The following is a 27724-nucleotide window of genomic DNA, read 5'->3' as shown; positions in this document are numbered from 1 at the left end:
GGTGATCTTAAGGTCCTTTCCAACCCTAATGGTTCTATGATTCTATGTCTTTTGGAAGACCTTGAGGTAAAAGTGTATGCTCTAAGCTTCATGCATTGCTGTATCTTTTAATTCCTCAGTACTTTATTTCCTTGACAATCTAGAGGACTTGACAAAAAACTGCTATTCTGGTAAGAGGAATCTTTTTCTCATAAATAATGGCCTACATCTTCAGCTGCCATCAGCTCACAGAACTCCTCTGATTTGATACCAGGACGTAAATCCATGGAGATTTACTTCCATTTCTGGCAGATCTACTTAGATGTGAGACCTGCTTCTCTTCTATTCTTGGCATGATATCTTAGTGGACTGTTTCTAGGTTGGTCCTATCTTTGGTACACGTATATGCCACCCATGTTAGGAAGTGATCAGGGTTATATTAGAAATTTGTGATGTACTAAATTCCCACTCTCTCTGCTTCTTTTGCTCTTCCTTTTGGTCTCTGTCCTAGTGATTTTAGCGATTGCTCCTGTGTGAGATGGTACAGAATCACTGACAGATCCTGTGGATGGTGACACACATAACTGAGTGGAATGAGATGTATCTGTTAAGCAGTGTGCCAGATCAGTTCTGTTAATAATATTTTACATGCCCCATTTGTCTCCAGAAGGGCTCTCTCATGCATGCTCTATGTGCCTAACTTAGCAGCATAGTCTTGCTGGTTTTTCTTGTGCTCTGATCTGAATGCTGCTGGGCATAGCATCTATTGCTTTTGAAGCCTAATGCTTTACTTCAGCTGCATCCCATCTCTGTTCTGTGTGTACGTCTACCGCACATTGTGAATGAGGGGAAATAACCAGCAATTTGAGAAAATCCTTATTTATATGACCCAAGTTCATCACTTACCTCTGTGACAGCAAAGCTTCTTTTCCCACATGGAACAACCTTATACCATTTGTCGTGCAGAACATCCATGAAACCATGGGACTTGTACTGACTTATCAGGTCAGAGATGTTTGAGGTGAGCGGAGAATTGGGGGGAAGACCAATACCATATCCTAGAAAGAAAAACAGTACAATCATCTCTCTTTTACTTGTCTGCTTTTTGCTAAAGTATGTTCATTTCAGCTGTCAAATACCAGCGTGGCAGATCAAGTTGGCATTCTCTTTCAGCAAGCCAGTTGAAACCTGGATGCTGGCTTAGCGTGGACTGAGAATGATGAGATGAGACTTTTTGATGTGCAAAATAAACTAACCTAATTCAAACAAGATACACAAATTCAAAACTATTAAGGCCAAAGAAATAATATGTAAAATTGGAGGCTGAAAAACTTAAGATGGACTTGCAGATAGGTTAATAAATCTGTGTTATCTCTAGAAACACAGCGTTTTGCATGCCCTTGCCATGGGTTCTTCTTTTTTATCTTGATTAAGCAATGTAAAAGGGCCTTAATGCCAGGTAAACCGCTGTGTGATCCCTTTACATTGTTAGAGCAGTGGATGTGATTTGGTGTCAGCTGTGACATTTTCTTTTCTTCCTATGTATTTTCTGATGAGAAGCTATGTGCATGCTTCCCATACACATAAACGTATATGGGAGCAGTCTGTATTGCTGTTACACGGTAATTTAAAGCCCAGGGGATATCCTTTCCATTTGCGCAGTTCTGCTCTGGCAGTGACATGGACCTTCAGATAGTTATAAATGCAGTTTTTAGCCACTGTGTTGTCTTTTACCACATTACAGTAAGGGACTTAGTGTAAATGAAAATGGATTCAGTAACTATATGGTCTTGAAATCTGCAGAATCTGGGTTTTGACTTTAGAAAAACAAACACTATTCATGCCTACATGACATACAGTTGCATGCAGAGATGTCCTGCCAACTGCCTGTAAAGAGTCCTTTCTAGTCCACTGTAGATTTTTTTCAATTCAGAATTTCAGACTGTCTCCTTTAAAAAATATCCCCAACAAACAAATAAACCACCCATAAAACAAACAGCAAAACAACACAGGAAAAAAATGAACACCCCCCTCCAAATATACATGAATGGTAAACTTGCCATCACAGTGGTTTGCTTTTCAATGATGCAGAATTATGTGGGGATATGTGTACCTGCAACAGAAATCTCCCTTGCTGCTTACTTTTGTGCATTGTGCCTGTATTTCTACCTGAATGTATTATTTGCTGACATTGAAGAAACAGCTTCAGAGAAGGCATAGCTAGGGTTCATGGATACCATATTTGCAGCATATTTGTTTTGTAATTGGGTGATATGCAGTCTAGTTATGTGAAAACATACAGTTTGGGGTTTATTTGTTTTTTTCTGTATTGAAATCTGCTTGACTTGATTTGAAGCTGTGGAAGCTGATGGCTTACTTCAGCAGAGTTGACCTTTCTGAAATGGATGATTTATCGAGTTTCACACACATAGTGAAACATGCAGCTGAGCACACACAAACCCTCCCTAACAGGTATTTGCACATCTATCTTCCCCAATAACAAAAAGAAGAGAAGAAAATGGATTGCTTTCAGGTCTCTGGTGTGAATTCAAATGGGAGACACTGATGAGGTATAGCAAAAAGAAGCGTTCTACAAAATGCCTACTGCTGGTGAAAAAAGCTTGTAGCTGAAATGATTAAAATGCTCTGCTTCCTCTGGCCTTCACTTAGCATATTGCCTTCCTCAATCAGGTTTGAATATTTCTAAAGGAGGTTGTTTTAATGTGCAATGGGAGCGGCCAGAATGATTGCCCTTGGAGGGGAGGAAAGAGGGCACTTCAATCATTTTCATTAGCCATATATCACAAAAGTGATGCCTGAAGTCTCATAGCTGCTAATGTGCTCACCCATCCTGGAAGCAGCTTCAGACAAGCCTCCAGGCTGCCTTCTGACCTGTCCTTTGTTAATACACCAGGGCTGCAGGAGGCTATGTAGCAGGGTAGGCTCCCTTCTTTAGCTTCCATTAGCTACAGATTCAGCAGGAATTTTAAGCTGACCTTTAAAATGGGAAAAGTATTTTTCTGCTTCAAATGAGAACGAAGCTGTAGAACAGCATTTTGAACATACTTCACTGAGTTTTGAACGTGTGTATTTAAAGTGAGCCTACTTGTTCAGAGATGGACTGTCTAAGCACTTTAAATAATTGCTATACAGAGCACAGCAACAGATGGTAAAAGTGATCTGAAAGCTCAAAAACCTCAAGAAAAGGGTGAAATCTTCATTCTGCTTAATCCCTGAAAATTTTACCATAATCTTCAAGGGGTCCACAGTTTTACCTGCATAGTTTCATTGAGAATACCAAATCACAATAAAGCAAATGCAACACATGAGAAATAGAACAGTACATTATAAAACTTATTATTACCTTCAATGGCAAAGGGTTTTCCCACAGTTAGAAGCTTGCAGTCAGCATCTATTGATACTTCATAATCTAGGAGTGCTTTATCCATGATGAAGGCATCGAGTTTCTCTGGATCATGCCTGTATTCAACATCAAAGTCAGAAACAGAATCACTTCACGGTCTGAGACTCAGTGACGGTCGCTGAACATTTCTCTATGTAGTTCTCTTGAAGATTACTGAATGAAAACAGAGACCAGGGACTGCTATCTTCACTCCTGCATTTATAATGCAGAACTGATTTGTATTTTGATGAAGGAAATACATGCAATTTGCATGAAATACAAACTTTGTGCATCTTGAGCAGGAGAGTGAGGCATGAGACTTATTTTGCTCTCATGAAATACTATTGATCCAAAAGGTAGCAAATACTACATTATGTTAGACTTTTGACTCAATTGAAAGGTAGCATAAAGTTTTATTGGAAAAGATAAAAAAAATGCTAAAATACTAGCACTGCCTTGGTTTCTTTGTGATGTTAAAGTTATAAACATTAGAGCAAAAATGCAGGAGAATAACTCATTCAAAGGTGTTTCTCCTCCTTTCTCCTTGAATATGAGGTAGATTAATTCCCTTCACCTATATCAGCTTTTCCCTATGTTCAGTCTTCATGAACACAGAGGACTGAATTTTAATAACATAATAATTTGTGAATAGCATGCTTGCATAAAATGGTGATATGAAAGAACAGTTGCTATGACTATTCTCATCTGATCGAGGGACTGCACCCTCCACTCTTTTCACCTTACAGGTCTGGGTGTTCTCCTGGTGTGAAGTTACATTACTTCATTGATTTCAATGGACTGATTCCAGTTTAACTCAGAGAAACTGCCATGTATCTTAATTATCATGAAGATGGGTCTGGGAAAAATACGTAAACAGGAAACAACTTCTGGTGGAAAATTCTCAAGCCATCTGTTATGCAACTTCTATGTGTAAAATGAATGAATTATTTCAAGCTTATTATCACCCCTCCTGTTTCCTGGCAGAGTAGATCAGTTGTGTGACCCCAGGTTGTTAGGCACAAATGTCTCTGAAACACAGTGCTACCATTAGTCCCCAAAGCAAGACGACTTTGTGGTTATTACTTTTTAACCAGTCTAATGTTTCTTTTATTAATTTTAATGATAAATGCTTTAGGTTTCTCTCCAAGAACCGTCTCTCCTCCCAGCATGCTGAAGATGCTGGGGAACCTCATTTGCAGCTTTTGCTTGGATTGTGAGGTTTTTTTCTGAATGTTTCTTGCTGCTTGATGAAGGGCTCCCAAGCACAGGAACATGCCAGGCTTTATACGTTGCCCATGCTTGATCACACCCTAGCAGTTAGTGTGAAGCACTGCTCTCCTGGGAATACTCCAGCTAGTGCTATGCTAGCTTGCTTTCCAAGTATCACTCCCTCCAGGTGATTACATGCTTTCCTCTTCATCTGCCACACTCCCTTCAATGACTGTTTTGTGGGGTAAGTGAAACTGAAAGTGGGAAAACTGAAAGTGGGAAACCCATCACCATTTCACTGCCATGCATTCTGGTCAAAGGACCAGATCTGCTGTTGTATGCAGAGGCTCACTTTAGATATGCCACTCCATCTGGGGTTGCAGGGACATTGTACCGTCTCATGTACTCATGCATCTCTGGGAAGCTTTGCCTCACATAGTCTTCTGCGCTGCTTTCTCGCACGGTTCCAAACCGAAACCCTTGGGATGGGTGGTGGAGCTGAGGAGATGAAATTACAGATTAGCAGAGTCATTTGCCTCCTTCACATCTGGCATTTTGGTCTGCTGTGTGAACAGTTTGTCAGAAATTCTCAGCCTTCACAGACCTGCCTCTGATGTTTTCCTGCAATCAGTTTTCCTGATTACAGAGAAAGTTTGAAAATACTTACCAGGTGGCTGATTAACCTGTTTGTGTACTATCAAGATTTTCTTTAAATGTGAAAAACATTTCCCTTGAGACACTCAAACTACAAATCCAGATTTTTAGCTGGCTTATGTTTAAACCAATCAGTGTTTGGGAAAGTGTCGTAAGAAGCCTCTAGGCTTGCTAGTATCCACTTTCTGGTGCTCAGGGTAACCAGTGAATGACCCACAGTCTGGATTTGCTTTGGCAGGATGTCTTTTATTGACTCCTTAAGAAGAGATTTAATCTTCTGCAGAAGGGTAGCACAACTATTTCCTTTCTAGAAGCCTACCACACACTGCTGTTGTCTTTGCTGACATTCTTCACAGAGAATCTCAGGACTGAAGTGCTGTGGACACCAAAATGCCTCCACAGGCAGCAAGAAGTTCCTCCTCAGTACCCCTCAGCATAGCCAAAGCTGGAAGCAAGTTTTGCACTTCTGCAATCTTTCATTTTCACAACTGGTTCCATCTGCTATATTAAACCCCTGAGTAGTTTTGGATGTTCACAAAAGTTTCAAAAGTTTCTGTTTCTGAAGTACCCTGTTTGTCTTTGGAGTGTTTAGTGACTCATGGGGAAATTCTCACTTTGCAATGGAGGTGTCAGGCAGTGTCCTCTATTATGCCAAGCACTTGGTTGAGATGGCTGAGTGCTGCCAAGAAAATACTAATTGGAAAGCCTTCAGCAATGTACCAGCCTGTAAAATGTGGAACTTTCAGAGCACAGGAAGCCAAATAAAACTAAGGCTGAAGTAGTCATGCTCTATTTGCTTCCCAGGAAGCTCACGGTCTTCACAGCAGCTTGCAAAGATGATCTCACCATGGCCATGCTCTGCTTTGCAAAGACCAAGCAAAGACGTGTTCTGCTGATCCATCTGGCTCTCTGCATTATCATCTATAGAAAACAGCGTAGGGCAACAAAAAGCTGTACAAAAGACCTTTCCCACTGTTCTCGTCAATGACCCCATGGATAAAAAAGTGTATTTAAGAATAACAAAGGTCAAACATAAATGCAGAGTCGTCTGGTTCAGTCTGAAAAGGAACAGAAAAAGGTCTTTTGGATGGTATTTTGATGTCTTGCAAGGTATGAATATACTGTCTTTCTGGTAATTTTTATCTGTAAAGTGGGCAGGTGCTTTCCACATTGTGCTCTGCTGGTCGGGTCCCAGTGTTGCAACCCAGGAACAAGACTGTTGGCATGGAGGGAGTCTTGCTATGTTTTCAGAGGTGTTCTGCACTTGATGACCACAGAACAAGCAATGCACAGTGTGCCTCCATCTGGAGCTGGCCATAGTGCATGCTGTGCCAGAAGGACTGTGGGCACAGAGGGAAATGTTCCCGCCTGGAAGCCTGGCTGCAACATTCAAGTGCCAGTAGACATAAATAACAGAGAGTTGTGCTGTGACAATACATCATGGAGACTTCCAGCACAATGCTGTCAACCCAAATCTAGGTCTAGCCTCGAGACATTGAAGATGACCTGCTTAAAGAATTAGTTTAGAGGGGGTTCCCTGCACTTAATGCCCCAAGAAGCTTGTCACCACAGTCAGCACTATTTTATAGGTTTTATTTCTTCGCAGTTTCAGTGAGGAAACTGAAAACCCCACTGAGTCTCAGGACTGAAACACACCTCCACCTTCCAAGACAACTTAGGTGTTGGTTGTGACATTTGTGGCCCACCTAATGATGCCAATTGCAGTTGGTGATTCCTGACTTCACTGGAAAGTTTCCCTCACTGAGAATGTCACCAGTGTCTACATCTAGCTAAATATTTAAGCCTCTGTGAGAAAGGCTAGAACAAAAGAGAGAATGAACTGCACCTTCATGCAATTTTCTGTCCCAAATGCTTTGCTGAGGACTGCCCATGCTTTGCTTTGCGTTGGGCACTTCATCAAATTTCACCTCAAATGATGACAATATTGGAATATATATTAGATTAAAATTCCATCTGGCTTAATATCCTGTCTCTAGCAACACCATATGTCTGGTGGGAAGCCTTGGAAAGTCTATGTAAGGAAGTTATGTAGTGATCCCTTGCATCTTATGCTCTACTTGCTTCTGGTAATCTAACTCAGCATAATTATGTGTCTGCAACTCTGTATTTGATGACCCTTGACTCCTTTTAGGAAGGATAAATCTTAATAGTGTTTTAATCCTCTATGTCTTTTGGGACTTCTATTTTTTGTGTCACTGCTGCCTATCCACTTGAGGAAAATATTTGCTTGCAGTTATATGAATAGTGGATTAACAATGCAAAATGATGTCAAAAGCAGATAATGGACTACCTCCACTGTCTTTGCTGCTCATCTACTAAGACTGCTAAGCGTCATAGAAGATAAAAACCTCATGACGGAAACAAGGCTCATCAGTTGTCACTGCTCATTTCTTACTTTTTGTAGTCCTCTCTTGGGAAGATTCTATGAAAAGATGGAAACCAAAAATATCTCTGTCCCGACAGGATAGGTAAATGTCATAGTCTTCCTGTGAGTCTTGCCTGATTATTTATCTTTTTTTAAATTTTTTCTGTTTCTCATTGTCTGTTTCTTTTGTGTTTCTTGCATTTTAAGTGTGCTATATTGAAAAAGTCTTTCTGTTCTCTTTAAACTAGTAACAAAATCCTAATACTTAGGGCTCTGAGAAATCCTGAACTCTGTAAAATTCGCTTTTGAAGAGTCACAATTTTAATAATCAAGATTTTTTTTTTTTAACTGGCGATTTGTGGAAGACAATTACTTTCTTATCAGTAACAACAAATATGAAAGCTATCTTACTGAGAAGGAATAGTTCTCCAAATTTACTAGTGTGTGAATACTACAGTTCAGTGGATACTCTCCTGTGTTTTTTCATTCAAAGCTCAGTCAGTGTCAAGGTGAATAACCATCAAAAAGCTGGTGATGGGCAGCAGGAACTGTTGGCACTTTTTGCATCCATAAAGAAGCTGGAGATCTGCTAGTGATTCTAGTATGATTAAGAATAAATGAATGCAGTAGCTGCAGGTCCATCTCCAGACATGAGTTTTCTTGGCACTCAGCTTAGATAACCTTACAAGGTCTCTCCAAAAGCAGACATCTACGGCTGTAACAAATTGAAACAACATTTGTTTTGACCTAGAGAGGCTTTCAGGGAAGTCTTGGCTTGACAATTCCATGAACCAGATGAAAAGAAAGTTATGGGTACAGATGATACATCCCTCTTTATTCATCTCTTTAACTGCCAGACCTCCCTTTTGAAGACCTGGGAGCAAGGGAAATCACTTGTTTTTAAAATGGTCACTGCTGTTGAAGGTAACTGCTCCTCAGCCACTAGAACAGGCTAACTCTGTACTTCCAAGCAGCCACTCCATGCAGTGCATGGGACCTAAGCGTTGCTGCCACGCATGGGTCTTGTTAGAGTTTAGTGAGTAACCAGCCCTTTAAATGCTAGCTAGCAAGGCCACCACAGTGAACTGCAGACTGTGTTGGCTGAGCTGCTGAGTGGGAGAAATAGGGGAATGCCAATAGCATGGGCAATGTAACTGTGTATATGAATATACAAATGGGGTAGTAAAAAAACAATGTTTTTCAGGGATTAAAAAGCTATTTAGTGTTGCCGGTTAGTGACTTTCCCAAAAAAGTTGAAGGCTCTGGCAATTAACAATATAATTTCTGCAGTTCAAATACTGGGTATCAGGGATTTCATATTAGTAAACTCAGTTTTATACCTGAAGCACTGGTATCCCCCATGAATGGCCATGCTTTAGAACCATCTCCCCAGTCTACTGCAAGAAAGTTATTGACCATGAAGTTGTGAGACACATGGTGACCTCCCATTTGGATCTGGGTTAGTATGTGGGGCAAACTCAAGAGATGGGCATGACAGACCTCACAGCAAAGGGATGTAGCACCAGAATTCACAGATTCAGTGCTGTGGAATGCCAAGACCAGAGGATTTTGCTGCATAGGTCAGACAGTCGGATGGAAGATGAAGAGAGAATTCTTGGGAGGGAGGACTAGAAAGTCTTTTTGGGAAGTTCAGGATGAAGGTGCAAGGGAAAGGCTAAAAACCTTTGGAAGTGAATATGCTTTCGGGAATTGGGATACCAGTGCAGTACCTGTGGCCTCTAAGGACAATTATCTACTGTGGGATGTATGTGCTGTGCTGGTATTTCCAGGAACAATTCTCACTGTTGAAGAAAACATACTGTGGGTAAGAAAACAAAAAAGGAGTAATGTTTTCTTACACTCTGTAAGAAAACAAGGGGTAATGTGAATGCCTTCAACTGCTGAGGTGAAGTTGGTGTTGGGTCACTTGAGCACTAAGACAGCGAGGTCAAGTAGTGTTTATGAAACTCAAGAGCTTCACAGACCATCTAGCTGACAGTGACAGGAAAAGCTTGGGGAGTTCTCAAAAGTCTTCTCTGCCTTGTATAGCATTGTGCTACTAGACAAATGATATTTGTGCTGCTTACTGCCAAACGCAAATACTGCAGCTACCAGTTTCCTTGGCTTGGCACTTTACTTCTAGATCTTCTTGGTTTCTGTCTTCTGTTGTTAAAACATCTGCTGAGTAGGAAGTGGAAAACTTGCTTTATTTGGGAAGATGTTGAGAAGAATTGGGTATTGGCATACATCTATGGCTCGGGGTGTCAATTATGCATGAAAATACCAATGTGATAAAACCACAGGAGCAGGAACAGGAAAATACAATCCTGAATGTCAAGATTTTGCATTACTTGGCACATTTCAGTTTATGTAATACAGTGCCACTGCATTCAGTGCCATCAGCTAGGCTGAGGATACCTAGACTTAGACTTGAAAAGACTCAGGCATAGAAATCTCCCATGCAAGTCGGGATTTAAAACTGAAAATTCATGAGATGCTTCCAGCAGTTAACATTGAATACTCCAAAGTTGGGCGGTTGGGTTTTGAGGCCTTCCTAGAAGGTTCTGGCTTCCGTATGACCTTTCAGTGTTGCAAAGCTGTAAGATTTGGCTCAAAGGCTCCCTCCTTGGTGCCCTGGTTGTCATGTCTGCTAACATTTTGAGGTCTCTGTCACTTTTGGTTGTCATGTATTTTTGCAGTGTGTAAGAACGCTAGGTGTTCAGAATAAAGCTTCAGTGAAAAGATGGTCTCAGCTCCAAAAAAGCAATACAATATTGCCTTCTGATGATGAGGAGTTTGAGCTTGCTGCGAGCTGGGAAGAGACAATGAAGGTCTAAACAAAAAAACTGTTGGGAAGTGAAGTTATGGCTATTTTCTACAGCAATGAAGTGACTGAAATCTTGGAAATGCTTTCCCATTACTTGATCAATGGGGTGCACTGTCACATTGAATCCAATTCAGAACTATTCTGTGCATCTTGATAGCTGGCTGGAGGGAAAACTTCAGGAACTTGATTTCTAATTGGCATCTCAAATCATTAAAATTATTTCATCATTCATTCATTCAGCCTCTCCTTTACCGAATTCAACTCCACGAATTATTCTTTGAGGGAAATGAGAAAAGGGCAACCCAGTATAGAGTGGAGTGGAGTGCCAGTGACTGCACCCTGCAGTGACAGACGCAGAATTAATGCGGATTTAGCTTTTACCATTACCTACAATACTGCTTTTTAATTTTAACAGTGTATAGAAAGGTAGAATATGGCTGAAAACACCTTCCTAACTGTTACAACAACTTCTCAGGAAAAATTACATGAACAGGTTTCAGTAGCTTTGTCCCATGATAGTGCTTAGTTACCTGGTGTAACACCAAGTGTGGTGTTTAATGGATGTGTCGCGTATGAGCAGAACTGCTGTAAGTGACAGCACGATCTCTGCCAGGGAACTGCCACAGAATCTTGAAAACCTGTTCAGTTTCAGTTGCTAATTGCTGGAGAGGGGTAGCATTAAGTGGTCTGCTCTGCTGTGAAGAACTGACATGCTTTTACAGATCTGCTATTTTGCAGTGAGTCTTCTGTCTTCGGTATATATTTTATCTTGCCTTACGTAACCAATGCATTTAACTGCTTGTCTAGCTGCTAATAGATTTCTTATGACCCACTGATAAAAGAAATGCAATTGGTAGTGCTGAGCAAACTTTCACGGGAAAAAGAACAAAGCAAACAAAATTAAAAAAAACCCTAACAATGTAGAACTCTGGCCATGGGCTTTTCCCTACTTATCTGCAAGAGTTTTTGAAAACTAACTAGTGAATATTTATGGAGTGCAGAGGGAGATGAAAGAAAAGAAAGTTATTCACAGTGAAGCACATGAATTTCAGATTTTTACAGCTGAAAATTCACAACTGAACTTCTGGAAGTGGAGGCTTTGTTCAGAAACTGTCCCATGTGCTCAAGCTTGAGAAGTGGAGACGTTCCCACGGCCTCCAGGAGATGGTGTGCACAGAATACATTTGAAAGCTCACTTTCCCTTTTCTCCTGCAAAAAATGTCAGTGGAGTTGACTCTTGGCTTGGCAGGGTAATGTTAGATTTTGTTAAAATCCTGTCTCTTTTAATCCAACTCAGCTAAGTCATCAGTTGCCATAAATCTTTACAGCTTCATTGAAGTCAATAAGCAGTTTCAATTCAGGAACAAATGCACAGTACAGTACTGACAGTTTATTCTCCCACATTGCAACAAGAGCATACATGAAAAGAAATTGACATACGTATCTGTTTAAAAATACAAAGCCTCTCTATTGATGGTCTCTGTGTGAGTGCTAATAATTAACTAGAAGATCTGCTTTACTTCTCTGTGTGCTGCAGAAGCTGTATAGCTAAGGGATAAGACTGGGGACTCCAGTCTGTGGTAGACAGGTTAATCTCTGAAGATTGCACTCTCAGGCAGTACAAAAAGCTCCATAAGAACAGAACTCTGGTGAATATAAACTTAAAGGTGTGTTTATACCTGTTTTTTAATAGCACGTAAAGAGTTCTCCGAACAGAGGGATCTTTGAGTTGGGATTTATTCCAGGTGAGCTGAGAACTGTAGGGTAGTAAGCATAAATTATTGTAGGAAAAATGGATAGACTCAGGAAAAAAAAAAAAAAAAGGAAGGAAAAGGGCTGTAATTCCCAACAGGCAACAGATCAGTTTTCAGTACACTTCAGTTTGAAGTACACTTCAGCAGCACAAAGCAGCCATTGAAATGCTCCAGACTGAATCACTTCATTGACCATGTTCTTCTGCTTCCTTCCTGCAAAATAGGGCTAATATAGCTGTAAGGCAGGTGAAGTCTTTTTCAAATTAGAAGCAAAGGAGAGAGACCTGTTTGGCTGAATACATGCTCAAACTTTCACAGAGACATGGGAGATTTCTGGTAAAATAATCCCTCTTCCATCCCAAGTCTCAGGTCTGCAGACAAAAAGCAATCACAGTTCTTTACAAGCAACTGAGAGCTGGAGGGGGAAACCTAATGTGACAGTAGCCCGAAATGTAGGTAGCTTTCTTGCCTTTAAAACAATAATTTTTCAAATCCTTTTCCTTAAAAACTTCTCCTGCTGTAGCAGTTGCTGGTCAATTACACCCACATTGTCAATCCTCCTGCCCCCTGGTCGTATGGCAATTGACCCCAGCTACCAGTGCTGAATACCATCCTCTGTGGTGGCACTGTCTAAACTTGTAAGGCAAGGCTATATTGCTCAGTGGTTTCCAGGAAAGGAACAAAGGTTTTGTGCTGCAAAATGGGTCACCAGTTACCAGGACAAAGATTCCAACTGCAGATTGTGGAACTGTCTACCAACACAGCCCTAATTTCTTAAATATGTTATTTGTATTGGCTTTTGGTTCAAAAGTATCAAATGAAGGTAAAACACAGCAGTACTTTGTTACTGACAGACCACTGGGACTAAATGTTATTGTTTTCCTTCTTGGAATCAGTTTGGAAGTGATTAGGAGGCACGTGTTAAGCATGAAGTGTAAAAGAAAAATGATGGACTCAAGTGGATGCCTTGACCTCCTGCACAGTGAAATACGGTCAAGAGTATTTGACTTTACCTGGTGTTCAGTCAAATCCTATTTTATTGAATGAAAACTACTTTTTTTTCTGGAGGACTTGACTCCTTGACATCCCTGAAATCCAGGGGATAGGTGTAGGAGCTCACTGAGGACTTTTATCACTAGAAAGGTGAGCCAGGCTACTATCCAGGTCTCTGTTTATAGACCACAATGGCTGTGACTTTTGTAAACAATAATAAATATCCTCAACGCTGCTAAGTCAGCTGTATGATGCTGTACCTTCCATCTGCCAGGTGATAAGATCAACCTCATGCATCTTCACTGTTCTCTGCTCCTCTTTGCCAGTTACTTCATTAACATCTTCTCCTCATAGTTCTCTGTTTGCATTATTTCTTGCAAGGGTCTGAGCTCCACCTATGATGGATTTGCTATTTCTAGTGGTAAGCTCACTTTCCTTCTTTTTAAAATTACATGACATATAGGTACACTGAAGCTTGAGAGTAAGAAACTGACATGGATACAGCTGGGAAAATGCTAAAATACATTAATTCCTTCTGGTGCTGAAAGAATAACCTTCATGACATGCACCACATGGAATGAAGACAGCAGGACTTCCTTCCTTCCACCAGCACCCTTACATTATTTGGATCAAACAATTAGCATGGTGAGCTAAAGAGTGGCCAAGACAGTACATGACAGTACGAGGCATTCTGAGCTGAAGACCTGGAGCAGTAAGGGCTAATATACACGGATACAACAAAGATAACTGTTGGCAAGAAGGCATAAAAAAGCAGGTCTTGATGGGAAAGGAAACTTCATTTGGAGAACACTTGAATGCATTGACTGATAAACTGGATATGAGACTAATAAAAATCCCAACTAGACAGATTTTGAGTCCCCAAAGATGTAACTTTACAAGAAAGCTTTACTGAGGTGATGGGGAAGCTAAATAAGTTAAGTGTTCACCACCATAAATTGCATAGGGAAGCTAAAGAAGCCAAGATACCTCCTCCATTAAGTGCAGGTGTCTGTCACTCCTATATGTGATTGCTCTGCAATGCTTGTTCTATATTCTGACTAGAGTTTGGTATTTAATTTATGCTTTGTCTGAGTATTTTTCATTTTGATCTCTGTGACGCTTTAAGTCCTCTTGAGTTCAAATCCTTCACCAACTCATTAATACTCAGAAAAGCACCATCTATTAATTAACAGGCTGTGAGTCATGACCTTCTCGTGTCTAATGACTTCCTGCACAGAAATACATGCTCTATACATTTTGCAGCCAATTCTTTTAATTGTGAAAAGAAAAGAATCCTGCAGTCCTGTACAGATACTAGACCACATGGGAGCAATAAGATTTCTGTTAACTCTACTGAGTTTGTTACTTCTTTTCTGCTATACAATTTAATGCCTTTAAGGCATACTTAAACGCATGATATTTCATTATATATTTAATACACAGAAGTGCAAGTGGCTCTTCTTACAATGATTCATCTTATTTCTGCAATGAAAGACCACAGCAGTCTTTAAGAGCCTTTTCTTCAGTGTACTTCTTAGAAGACTTCCCTTTTTCAGGAAAAAAATTTATCAATAAACACACAACAGTTATGGCCTCACTTTAAAGCTTGCCGAACTTGATGGAAAATATCATTAAATGCACGGGTATTTGAATCATGTGTTTAGTAATGAAAAAGGCCTATAAAGTGGCTGGACCTTTCCTTTTCTATGGTTTGGCATTGCTAAAGCTCATATGCAGCTACTTGCCATTGATATTTTGGGACAGTTTTAATACAGTATTTAACTGATACTATAGCGGCCATAAGGCCCCTAAATTAACTGAGATTATAATATATCAGAAATGAGAGCTTGCACCCTCACATTTTATATTTTAAATGTAGAAACAAAAATCAAGTGGATTGTACATACTGAATTCCTGAGTAACAAAATCTCAGAAATATCTTGCCTGGATTACTCAAAGTGCTTACTTCCGTAAAAAAAAGATGGACAGCTTTTAAGAGCAACCGTTCAGACAATGGATTAGAAAAGAAGCAGAGATTTCTAAGGACTAATCCCGAAGCACACCAAGGCTGTTGTGGGATGGTGCTTGACAGAATAATTGTAGATGTCTGCAGTGTATTCCTTGGGGCATCTACAGTATTTGTCACACATCAGTGCTGGCCATGCTAATACACCACCATGCACAACGGAGAGAAGTAGGCACCTTCAGGGGGTGGTTTAGGTGACCTTGTCCTGAAGTTAAGCGTCTTAAACAGCAGCCCAACATGCTTACCTCTCCCATACAACTATGAAAGCATATTAGACTGAGTAAATCATATATAATGTCTCCACTGCAGACATGTAAAATCAGGTGAGACAACACAGTGAAATTGCTGATGGTGGGATTCACAGGTGTAGCCCTTTTTGTTACATGAATCTCAATGGGTTAGGTATTTTTTGTCAAAATACAATGTGGAAAGAAGCTTTGCCATTATCAAAAGCTGTTTTGAAGATAAAGTGGTCCAGAGAAGTACAAAAATAACCACAGTAAATTAACAGACACAGCTACTCAAGTGTATCCTAAACAATGTAAAGAAAAGCTGACAATTCTCAAAAAAGCGACAATGGTGGGACAGCATCTGAAGAGCTCACCATATTTTTGAAAGAATGACACCTTTAGAAAGAAAGACCAGGCATTGGCCACCTTACAGAAAATCTGTCCAGCTCCTCAGCTTCTGCTGTTGTATACTTTCTTGTTGGCATGTTTGAAATGTTTCTTCTCTCCTCTGGGCTTCCACAGTTATTTTGTCCCAGATAATCTGAACTACTCAACACACTCCTGACTTCATGGTGCATCTCCAACATGTGCTCTTGCATTAGAAGCCTGAAAGCACAGTCCCTCCTTCAAGTCCCCTTGCTACTGAAAAAAATCCACTCCCTGGGGAGATCTTGTCATACAAGACCCTATTATTTGATTTGATAATGAAGAGTTTTACTGGATCTGGACCTTAGTTGCAGGCTTACTGGGCAAAGGAAGGCACTGACATTGCTGTTTACTTAGAGATAATTTCTTCTTTTCCCTATCTGTGCCACTGAGACCTAGGGTACTCATATGCATATAGTACCGCTTTACAGAAATCATACTGGAAAACGAAACATAAAGTATCTGGATTTCTGGATTTGCCAAAAGGCTGGCAAAAAGAAAAACAGCCAGCCTTCTGAAGCAGAATGGTATCATTGTCTTTTTTTTTGTACACAGAGCCCTCTGCTTATCAATGTGCCCATTTTCTGCTTGGCCCATCCCTGTGAGGCTGCATACTCCACTTGCTGCTGTAAATCTGTAACGCTATCACCTCCTGTGAGTCAGGAAAAATATGACAGTGGCCAGCTGTCTAGACTTGCCTATCCCCATTTGCGTCCCTATGTGCTCCTCTAACACCAGCTCTGTTTTAAGGAGATACCTACAGCAACCTGATCTTGCCACTGTGGAAATGTGCATTGGCCCCAGTGAAGGATAAAGACTTTGGGTCATGGCTTTTTCAAGTATAGCTGAGCATAATGTCATCACCAAGGAGCTGAGGAGCTATACAATAAGCAAGGTGATAAACAGGTTTAGGAGATGTCAGGAATAAAGCCAGCTGTCTCCAGCTACTACAGGCAGCTAGGACAAATGATCAGACCAGCCCAAAGGCAGGCTGCTGGTTCACAGTGTTTTTCTGATGAAAATGTTGTACTTTGAGACTTCAGCAACACGGGAGGACCATGCTCCCTTTGCTGAGCTGCAACGAGTAACAGCTAAAACACTGTACTGCTTGATCAATTAAACATCAGTGTTGTAACATGAATTTTTGTAGAAAGTCAGATGCTATTTATTCAGAGAGTATCTAACCCTGTCTATTTTTAACCAGAAGAGAGAACATAGATATTCCTGGCAATACTGACTTTAGATACCAGGTTTCTAATCTTGAGAAAAACCTTTTAATTTTTCTCAACTTCTCTATCTTCCTGACTGTTTGCAATCTCAGATGGGATTTGCTGTCTGTGGCTGACAACCTGAAGAAATTATGTCTGACATCACCCTAGAAGGTTGCTCCTCTATTTTGGTCGTTGTTTTTTAAATACATTTCAAAAGCATAGTACAAGGGCATATGTATCCTGAGAGCAGCAGGAGAATGTTTGAAAGTATGTTAACACTAAAAGGATTATTTCTGCATCCTGCTGCCTTCTTTTTGAAATGAGTCTCCACCACTGAAAAGAAAGATGTAAGCAGATCTGAGGGAAAAAACACAAACCTTTAAATCACATAAAAAAATGGTTTAAGTAACTAACTAAAAAGTGGTGCACGTACCTTTGCAACTGTCATGCCACAAACATTTCCTAAACTGATTTAATGGGATCACTGAGGTTATTAACTGTGAACCATCAGTGCTTTTGCTCATGACTAACACCTGTGTTTGCAGCATCCCATATGTTTCAATACTCTGCGCTCAATTTTGTAAATCAAAAGCCAAGCTTTACAGTACAGCTTTAGAATAACTTGATTTCCTTATAAGTGCAGAAATTTTCCAATACCTTTCTTAGGAACTCCATGTGTGTTTACAGTAATGATGCAGAAAAATAGAATATAATCTGATGCAATTTGATTTAATGAATTACTTGATGCAAAGAGTAGAGGACTAACCTAATTTTCAAGCCAACGTTACGTCTCACACAACAGAGACTATAACAGATATTCCTGGAGCTGTGGAAATTCAGATGAAAGATCTCATTTGCTTATTCAGAATGCTCTGAATAAAACAAATACATGATTTTTGGACTTAAATTGAACCTTAAATTGATGAAATTATTGATGTAGTATTTATGCTACTTTTTTCTGGGAGAAGAAGGGCAGATTATTAGTATCAATTTGCTTTAAGCCATAAATCAATTTTAGAGTGCCTCAAGCCAACCACAAAGAGTATTGTTCTTTGTTTAAAATATTTTTGGTAGCAACAATTTAGATAAAGTTGGAGGAAATAAGACAGAAGTTGTACTAACAAAGTCAAAACTGTTTGGTCATTAGTCTGAATGCAAGGTTTTAACAGATGGAGCTTGGCCTTTCCTGTCTGGAAGGACATATGTAACCTTTAAGTACACAATTTATGAAAGCAAAGTAAATGTTCAGTTCTTGAGTTCTTCAGATTACTTTTTCCAGTGGCACAGTGTTGTATCAATTCACTTCACCTGTGACAAACTAATGATGAATGGTTTCAAAGCTTTGTACCACAGTCATAAGTATAAAACTGTGGACAATACAACCAAACCTTCACTGGAGAAAGTGCCAAACAAAGGAAATATGCTGTTGCCAACCTGTCCCCTACAGTCACTTTCAGGTGAAGATGATGCCTTCTCTTGTGTCCCCTGCCTTCTCTATACAAACTCTTCTGCACGCATGTTTTCGTGATCATTACTTAGTAGCAAAGAAAATCAGAAAAGTCTTACAAATGACCAGACTTGAATTCCAACCGAAGATCCCTTCATTCCCTCTTGGGAGTTTGCGAGAGAGTGGGTAGAGGCAGTCCTGCTTCTACATTTTTCCTTGCCTTACCAAAAAGTGCTAGGAAGTCTGAACAATTTGCAGATGGGTTGTATACAAAATAATTCATTTCCTTCCATGACAGTTTCTCAGCAGAAACAACACTGCAAATCAAATGTCTGACTACTTGTAAAATGAATTCTACTGTTTTGATGCAGAAAGTAGGATTTTTCAAAAGATTTCAGTTCTGCTCCATTTGATTTAGCATTCATGGGTAATTTTGCCAGTAAAGCCTTTGTAAGCACCATTATGGCCTGGGAAATTATTGCAAAATCCTGCCTAGAACATCAATGGTTTTCTCTTCATCCAGCGTGCTTACTTTGTTTGAGTAGATCTCAGGATGACCCAAATCATCCAACTGGTGGAAACAACAATAGCCGAAAGGACTCAGAACTGAAATCAAACTCTTAATCTGCACGTAGAAGCCACTTCTCTTTTCTGCACTGGGCAACACCAAAATTTTTCAACTTCTCCTTCACCCTTAATCTTTGATACCCACCCCCTACGCTTCTATGGATGTTTAAAGATCCTCTGTCACTGAATTTTCCTACTGTAATGCTATCAGGTAGTAACTAATTGTAGTGCCACTGCTGCTTTACACGCGGATTGCTTTCTGATTTTATTAGAAACTATAAATTATGCAGCAGTGAATTTTGACAGGGAAGAAGAAAATTCTGAGTTAATAACAACAGACATGCTTTACCTTTGGGTCATGTATTCCAGACAGCTCTTCATAGATCTTCTCTCCTACCATGACAGCAGCCAGGTTGGCTGTGTATGTGGACAAACAAAACAGACAGAAAATAGCCCAGAGATTCATTAAAAACCTTCCAGTCCAGCACTTAGGGGGTTTGATGGCAGCCGTTCTTCCAAACAGGATTGCATAGCATACATTCAGGGCAGAGGAGAAAGAGAAGACTTTGTTCCTATTCCTTCCCTTGGGGGTCATCCCAAAAGGACTTTTCCACTCATATAAGGTGAGGAATATAGCTGTGATGTGCAGAGCAACAAATATCCCCAGCCACATAGTCCAGTGAAGTGGCCACATAAATGCTCCAATAGGAGCTGCTGTGTCTTTGGTCCTCACCAAGATACCCAAGCTGGTAGAAAAGAAAGGGCTGGTGAAATCAATCACTTGGCTGCGAGCAGTGTTAATGCTAAACGATGTGACTGCCATGTGAGCTGTGCCAGAAAGAAGGTCTCCCACCAGCCCTGTCCAGTGGCCATTCTTCCAGGCTCCATATTTTCCATCACCAACAATGTACAAGTCAAAATCAAAATTCATATCCTCAGCTAGCTTCTCCAGCAGGTCAATGCAGTAGCCATAGCAGCACTTTTTCAGCTCAATGGGAACAGTGTCATTCCCTCCTTGAAGGGTTTCAAACAGGTTATCCAGCACAGCTGAATCATTGGTCAAAGGATCCAGGCACAGCTGCCCGGCTGGGCAAAGACCTTCATCATCTACGTCTCTTGTAAAGACAAATGGGTGCTCAATGAGAGTTACCACTCTGAGGTGCAGCCGGGTGGGGTGTTGCATGTGATTTTTATGCCTCTGGGCCTGTTCTGGCCATATCCCATAGTCCGTTATTATCTTTCCTTCTTGCCAGCTTCCCAGACGAGTCCACATTGGGTTTCCAACAGGGTCATGCTGCAGATTCCAGATGAAGAAGTTGTTTTCTGAGCTGACAACGGAGGAGCCTTTCACCTTAATGTGGCCACTGAGGCCATCAAAAGTTGTGTTGGCTAAAAATCTGTTGGAAGGAGAAAGCAGACAACTGAAGCCATCATGCTAACTTAAGACACCATGAATTTATGTTTCAGAGAATAGATTGGGCATGACGTTGAACACCTGGATCATTAATAGCTTTCTCATGGCATAGTGAACAAACCACGCACTTTCTGACTGAAGTACTTGGATGTGCTCTCCTACGTTATCTAATGCAAATGAAAACTCTTCAGGAAAGATGTTCTTTCTACCTACAAGGAAAAATCAGTGAGAGAACACCAATTTTTTCACCTACCTTTGCCTCACAAATTAATGAAACATAGGTTAGTTCTAAGCAGCTGAACTCACCAGATCTGTAGTCAGTTTCCTAGATAAAAATACGTATGAAAATGGAAGAGTGGAAATTATGTACAAAATGTCCTTCCAAGAAAAATCCTGTAATTTCAGTAAGATACAGCTTACATAAGAGAGGCTACTGAAGTGCTGTCAACAGCTTTCAAGCACTCTGAAGTGAACCAATCTGGATTTGAAAAAGCAAATTTGGCATTGGTAAATCACTGTTAGCCACTTCAGAATGAAGAAAGGGACTCAGTAAAAGATGGCTGCCCTAGGACAGTCAGGATTAATTCTTGGGAAAAAAAAAAAAAGCCAAAAAACTTTTTTAAAACATGTGCAAAAGCAGTGTTCTTAAAAGTGTAGATCTCATGAAGTGTCCCTGTTTTGCACTGCACATTTTGCACTAAGATTTTTGGGCTTTTACTTTTCCAGATATTCACAATAAAGTTATGTATTTCCTTTGTAGTGGGTGGCAGTGTTAGCTAGTATTTGTCTTCCCCTTATGTGAAATTCAGCTTCTGGTTAAGTCATTATCAAAGAGGCTAAAATGACATGGATAGAGGAGCAGGGAGCTGAGCTGTAAGGAGAAAATCCATTTTTGCGTAAACACCATGACATCTGAACTGTATTCTGTTAATAAGAAAGCTGCTATGCATTTTGCAGGGACTGTTTAAGCCTTAGTATGGTGATGCAATAAAAAACAACTTAGTTGAATGGCTGCTAACATGGTGTAAAGTAAGTCAGGCACATATCTTTCAGCAAGAGGCATTCAGAAGACAAACTAGCTGTCACAGTAGAATGTAACACCTCGCATTAGTTCTGGGAATTGGATGAAAGCAAGTATTGAAAGTTGTATAAAGACTATAGCTGTCATTCCAGCTTCAATAAGCAAGACATAAACACTAAGTAGTGTTGTTTACCAATAGTTAAAGAAGATAAAGTATAACCTTAAATTGATTTGAAAAGGATAAATCTGCAGCAAGTGTGTGTGCATGCATACTTCTGCCTAGCCTCTACTCTTTTGTTTTGATGACTTTTGATGGAGCTCCAGTGGTTAAAACTCTGGACTGTGTATGTTTCAAGATCCTATCAGTTTCTGTCCTCAGCAAAGGGTAAATTTACAAAATTAAATAATGTAGTTTTGAGTGTGGTTGTGTGTGTGACAGCCTTCTCTGACATGGCTTCAAATTTTTTCCTAGGCAGTCTGTTTTGAGTAGGCTGAGTTTGGGACAGACACATACATATGGTTTAAAATCCTTTACCACTTTGTCTAGTGTTAGCTAAATGATACCATAACTTGATTAATCAGTGGTGTCTGCCACTGTTTGACTAATCCTTTCCTCCTACCCTGTGTTTTATATTTGATGGTCTACTTGCATGTTTGTGTCTGTAAACACTATCAAGACAAAGTTTATAGGAGAAGGCAATCTTAAGCACTAAAGAAAGGGTTTTGTGCTCATAAACTTATCTGGTTTTTATATCCCCTTCTCAGTCTTTGTAAAAAATTCTGCAACTTCTTTAGAAGCCTTGCTAGGCTTACATGCTGAAGCCATCACTATGACAGTAACAGTAAAACCACTGTAGACGGGTCTGAATGTAAAATTTTGAAAGAAATGTGTGGAAAAAAAATGAAGTGTGGAAAATAGCATTAACAATTCACAAAATTCCAAAACTGAGGGAGACAAGTCTTCAGATGGAATAAGCTAGCAATGTTCTGATGAATTTCTCCCCATGTTGCTCCCACAGCACAACTTGGATATCAGAATGCTATAGATCAGGTGCTTTGGGAGTAGACAAAGCCATGAAATAATATATTAGATTTATTTTCTGTAGGTAGAATGAGAACAGTGGAATTTATGCACTGTGTGCTCTGACTTTCACTGTAGAACTAAGTGTGCCCATGAGAACCAAGCCCTCTGTACCTGTCCTGTGGTTGAATTGTGTTGGAAGTCCTAAAGGTACTGCAAAGAGATTGCTGCTGGAGTATGGTAGTACTCCTAAAGCTGTAATAAGCAGTTCTTATAAAAAAGCAGATGAAAATCAAACCAATATTTATTTGAGATTTATTTATTTGATATATTTATCAGAGATTTAGTAGCATTTAAATGTATGACTCGGCTACCTTACAGAGTTAGTGGCTTACTTTTGCAGCTGATTTGTATGTTCTATAGTTTTGGTAGTTTCAGGACATGAATCAAAATAAGTGAGGGGAACCACGTGGGAGATACATTTTAACAACACTTTATTTTATACACAATTGGCTATGGCTGTAATCATTTGCATATGCTGTATTCAGTGCTAGTGAAACTCATGCCAGGGACTTCATGTGAAAACTCTCTTACTCGGTAATTTTAGGAAACAGGTATGAGTATCTGACTACATTATTCAACCCAGCAATCTCCAGTGTAAATCTTTGGGAACTGTAAGTGCTGAGTACTGCATAGACACTTTGCCAATATCTGACCAGTATCTTTTCTGTAGGGTTAGTGACAGATTCGTATGGAAATATGATGTGTACAAATTTCAGAACATGAAGGGCTAGATCCTCAAGTCTGAGAGCTGAATGAATTTCCTTGATGTCATGTCAATACGTGTGAGCTGATGATCACACCGACAGGCTCTGATAGCTGTATCAAAGCTTTACCAGCATCACTTTAGCCTGACCAACGAGTCCAAAGTCTGTCATTTTGCTCATTTTAGCTTTATTTGATTTTCATGTGCTTTGTTATATGAACTGCTTATTACAGCTTTAGCAGTATCACCATACTCAAGCAGCAATCTCTTTGTAGTACCTTTAAGAATGATTTCAGGAAATTATCTCCTTTTCCTGCAAGCTTGATGGTTTGGCCATTCCACATTTTTCTTGGGAAGTTTACTGGAGGCAAGAACTAGAATGGGCAAACAAACAGCAAGCTGCTGAAATCACTCAAGAAGCTGTAAAATTAGCTAAAGCTCTAAGACTAATTAAAGCTATAAGACAAGATGAGGCTCTGAAATTTTAATGCCTTATTCCATCAACAAGGATGTTCCTCCCATGAGCAGGCAGGAACCGATCAGGGAATAGACCTCATTGTAAAAGGAATGATGTATGGAGACTTACAACAGCATAATTTTCAGGGGTTTGCACATCTATATCCATATCCGTATCTATATAGATAAAAGCATGCTTTGCCATGGAGCAGATCTTGGTCTTGTTCACAATCATTATTCTGCTCCTGGGTGTCATTATAATGTCTGCACAGCCAATGTATGAGTGCAGTGTTGGCAAAGAAAGCTCAGGTGTCAGCTGTGCCAGCTTAGTTACTCCCCGCAGTAGGTGAAGGTCTGTGCCACTGTGTCTTCTCCATCCCTCCTCACTGCATCTCCACGGCTGCATATTAAGACAGATGGATTCACTCAGGCAGAAGAACGCCCACATTAGTAAACATTCAGTTAATCACCAGATAAAAGTTTCATCTTTGGAGGTGCATCACTTGGCTTAAAGCACTTGTGCAATGGACAAGGTTGGTCACAGTTAAGTCACTCACTGGTGCTTCACACCTGAGAAATTACTGGTAGCACTCACAGCTAATAGTTACGCTGCTAACATCAGTACAGGCCATCAGGTATCTGTCTCACTCATGCACTATAAAAACAGCTGCAGTGATTTAAAACAGAGGTCTAACTTGTTATTTTGTCTTTAATAGGGTCCATGAGCAAGTGCCGAGGGAAAGAAAGGCTAAGCATACGATCCTTTTTTCTTTTCCACAGTACCTTTACTGAGATGATGGGACAAGAAATTTCATAGATGTGAAACTGCATATTGTCTCCCAAAATACAATCAAAGTTACAGCAGTCACTTTTCATGAGAGAGCTTACAGTTTTCTGTAGAAAGCAATGATGAAATATTTTGCAGGAATACCTTCAAGAGCTTTAATTTTGCTTTCCTTTTAACTTAATCTTTCCATAATCCTCAGAAATTCTGTTCATAAAATTACTGCCCTCAGAATTTGTTACAATAAGAAGCCTCTTGCTGAGTTTTACTTTTCAAGAACTTAGGTATGATCTAGTTAAGATGCCCAGAATAATGAGACAAAATTAATATCACAAGTCAGCAATATTGCAAGCCAGTGCAGTATTTATTGCCAAGTCTTGTTTCACTCTCTGAAAACTCTTTGAGAGTTTTTGACCCCTAAGTTATGGATGAATGCTGACTAAGGAACTGTTAGAGCCTCAAAAGGTTGTGTTTTGAGCAGTGCTGTTACCACATTATTGTGAAGACACATGCCAGATACAATTTAAAAAATGTTGCAAACACAGAAAAATCTTCAAGAACTTTTATTCAAATTCCATCCAGCAAAACTGTAGGCTGAAAGTCAGGTGTAATGGAGGGAAAACATGCAACGATCACTGGATGTAAACTAGCTGATGAATTCGTACACCTGGCAAAGACCTTTTTGTTTGTTTTAAAAAGAACCATGCAATTTTCCTTCTCTTATGTTAAACCGCAGAATATTTCTAGATGTGAATCCCCAAGCAGTTTTGGGACTAACTTAAGTATAGTGACATGCAGTGGTCCACGAAAATAGTTGTAGCAAAAGCTGAAAGAGGAGCCTCCCACACCAAGCAACAGAGAGAGCCCTTCGCCGTTTTGAGTGCTCTCACCAAGAACAGTGGCCCCTGAGGTGGTCAGGGTGCATCTTTTTTGTTTCTTTTCCATGGAAGGATACTAGCACAGCCTACACATCTGCATTCATACCCTCTGCTTGCTTTGGTAGCACAAATATTCTCACTGTGCTTTGCATTCTCTCAGGTATCTCGAAACTTCAGAGAATTGACACCAGCCTTGACTTTTTCCTCTTATATGCATAAACATAAATATAAGATACTTTCAGGTTCTGTAACCCAGCCTATGTTTACAATGTGATCTCTACTTCATAGAATAGCATCTTATTCTACAACTGGCTTAATTTCCTTTTGTGGCCAAGTTTATTTCATTATTTGCCCCGAAGGAATGAAGCAGGAGGAAATATTGAAATAAACGTGTGTGAGGGCTAACGGTGTAATAGCTAAGCCACTGAAAATGGTGGGGAGGAGCAGAAAAATTGTTTTTCTTTTATACCATAAATACTAGCTACAAGAAAAGAAAAAAAGGAAAAACTTACTTTGACAAATACTGCCCTGAAGTGATATTCCTTTCATCTGTGTCCATGCAATTCATTGTACTTGGAATAAGAGCCAGTTCAGGTTGAATCATGGTAGCTGCTGCTACAGCTCTTGCTACCAGCTCCATTGCATCCTGTACATAATGCTCAAAGACTGACTGTGTTGTCTTGCCGTGAGCGATGAGACCAAGTGGCAAACCTTCTGTCCTGAGTTCTTCCACGTTCTGTGAATCCCCAATAATCCAGTGAAGTTCTGGAGGCATCACACCAAACCGGGTTGTTATTTCAAAAATCCTCCGTGTTTTTTCCATGTCACATCCAAACATCACCATGGTAGACGTTGTGTCTTTGATGCTCTCCAGGTAAAACTGTAAATAGTTCAGAAGGTCACTGGTTGAAGTGAGGTTTGCTGTGATGTTTATAATGGAACCCAGGTGGAACTTGGAGCTCTGTTGTGTGAGCAAGAGAAAATCTGTGATGTTCCACTCTTCTTGGCACAGCATCAGGCTGAAATTGTACCAGTTGTTCATTGCAAGGATTGAGAAAGTGACATCAGCATCAGAACTCGGTGAGTTTTCTAAACTCATCTGCAGGTGAAGGGGATTCTGTAATTCAAAATATGAAAGACAACTGATTAGAAATATGCTGGACCCAAAGTTACTGATTTGCTTAATTTTTATTCACTCACTTAGCTCAAAGTAATTAACTGTTAACCAGGACAACTGTGTGAGAGACAGGGAAACTTATACCCACCCGGCTTAGACTATGATTCATGGGCTTCCTTGTCTATGGTCTGAGTCAACTGTAGTAGTCACTAATGAGTCTGTTTCCAAGAATTTGTATTTCTTTCAAATCATCAGTGTCTTTGAATATCTTGACATTCTCAAGCAAAGATTTCCCCGCTCTCCTAATCGGGGCATGAAAAGGTATTCCCTTACAGTTCCTTATGGTGTTAATGTTCAAATTTAATAGATGCTGACAAGTTCTCTGGTAAACAATGAGAAAAACAAAAAAGAGCCCTCAGCTCTTGTGTTGTTGATTTTTTTTTTTTTGCTTCTTTTTTTGTTTGTTTGTTTGGGTTTTTGTTTGTTTTGTTTTGAGTTTTTTTTTGTTTTGTTTGCTTTTTTTGTTAATTGGGGGCTTTTTTTACACAGACACAATTAAGTTTAACACATGAATAACCCAATCAAACAGATGACAGTCTACAATCAATGCACACCATGTACTGCCAATAAAACACAAAAAGATTGATTCTTTGGTAAAGGACAAGTGACTGAACGCACAAGAGGGTAACGTACGCAGACTGCAATTTCTGAGTTGGCAAATATTCGATAATTAAACATTCGATAGCATTTCCGTGTCATCAGTGATATAACAGAACTTAACCCATTATGTTTCCCAGCACCACTGTCCTTGGTTTTTTCTTTTCCAGAAAAGGAGGAAGGATGCAAATATAATTTATCTGTTCTCGTAAGGTAAATATTTCTTCCTTTCTTATTATTATTTATTATTATCTCTTACTCTTATTCCTCCCTCTTCTGTGGTCTAAAAAATGAAGTTAAATTTAAAGTTTACAGATTTACCAAGGAAGAAAAAAATTAAAGTATCTAAGCAATTTCTGGCATTTTGCTATAAATAATTCTCTGTTCTACCAAAATGTTTCTAACATGCTTTCACCTAGCACCTTATATACTGTTCCACCTCTTGGTTTCAGCTGAGAACTTGAGTCTTCAGTGCTTTGCTAAGAGTTATTTTACTTT

At 39.8% G+C, this 27724-nt stretch overlaps 1 protein-coding gene across 1 annotated transcript; it reads right to left on the bottom strand.

Moving 5' to 3' along the window:
• Nucleotides 1-885: 885 nt before the first annotated feature.
• On the bottom strand, nucleotides 886-26569 carry GRIN3A (glutamate receptor, ionotropic, N-methyl-D-aspartate 3A; the record flags this gene model as incomplete). The annotated part of the gene is made up of 5 exons (XM_010011141.1): nucleotides 886-1037; nucleotides 3344-3459; nucleotides 4944-5089; nucleotides 19462-20509; nucleotides 25965-26569. Coding segments are annotated over 5 exons (2067 nt in total), but the record flags the coding sequence as incomplete, so codon positions are not given.
• Between the last annotated feature and the right edge of the window lie 1155 nt (nucleotides 26570-27724).

Source organism: Nestor notabilis, unplaced genomic scaffold (assembly GCF_000696875.1).
Source record: "Nestor notabilis isolate BGI_N333 unplaced genomic scaffold, ASM69687v1 scaffold8473, whole genome shotgun sequence".
Lineage (NCBI taxonomy): Eukaryota > Metazoa > Chordata > Aves > Psittaciformes > Psittacidae > Nestor > Nestor notabilis.
The sequence above is the reverse complement of the archived record's forward strand: the minus strand, read 5'-3'. Positions and strand labels throughout refer to the sequence as shown.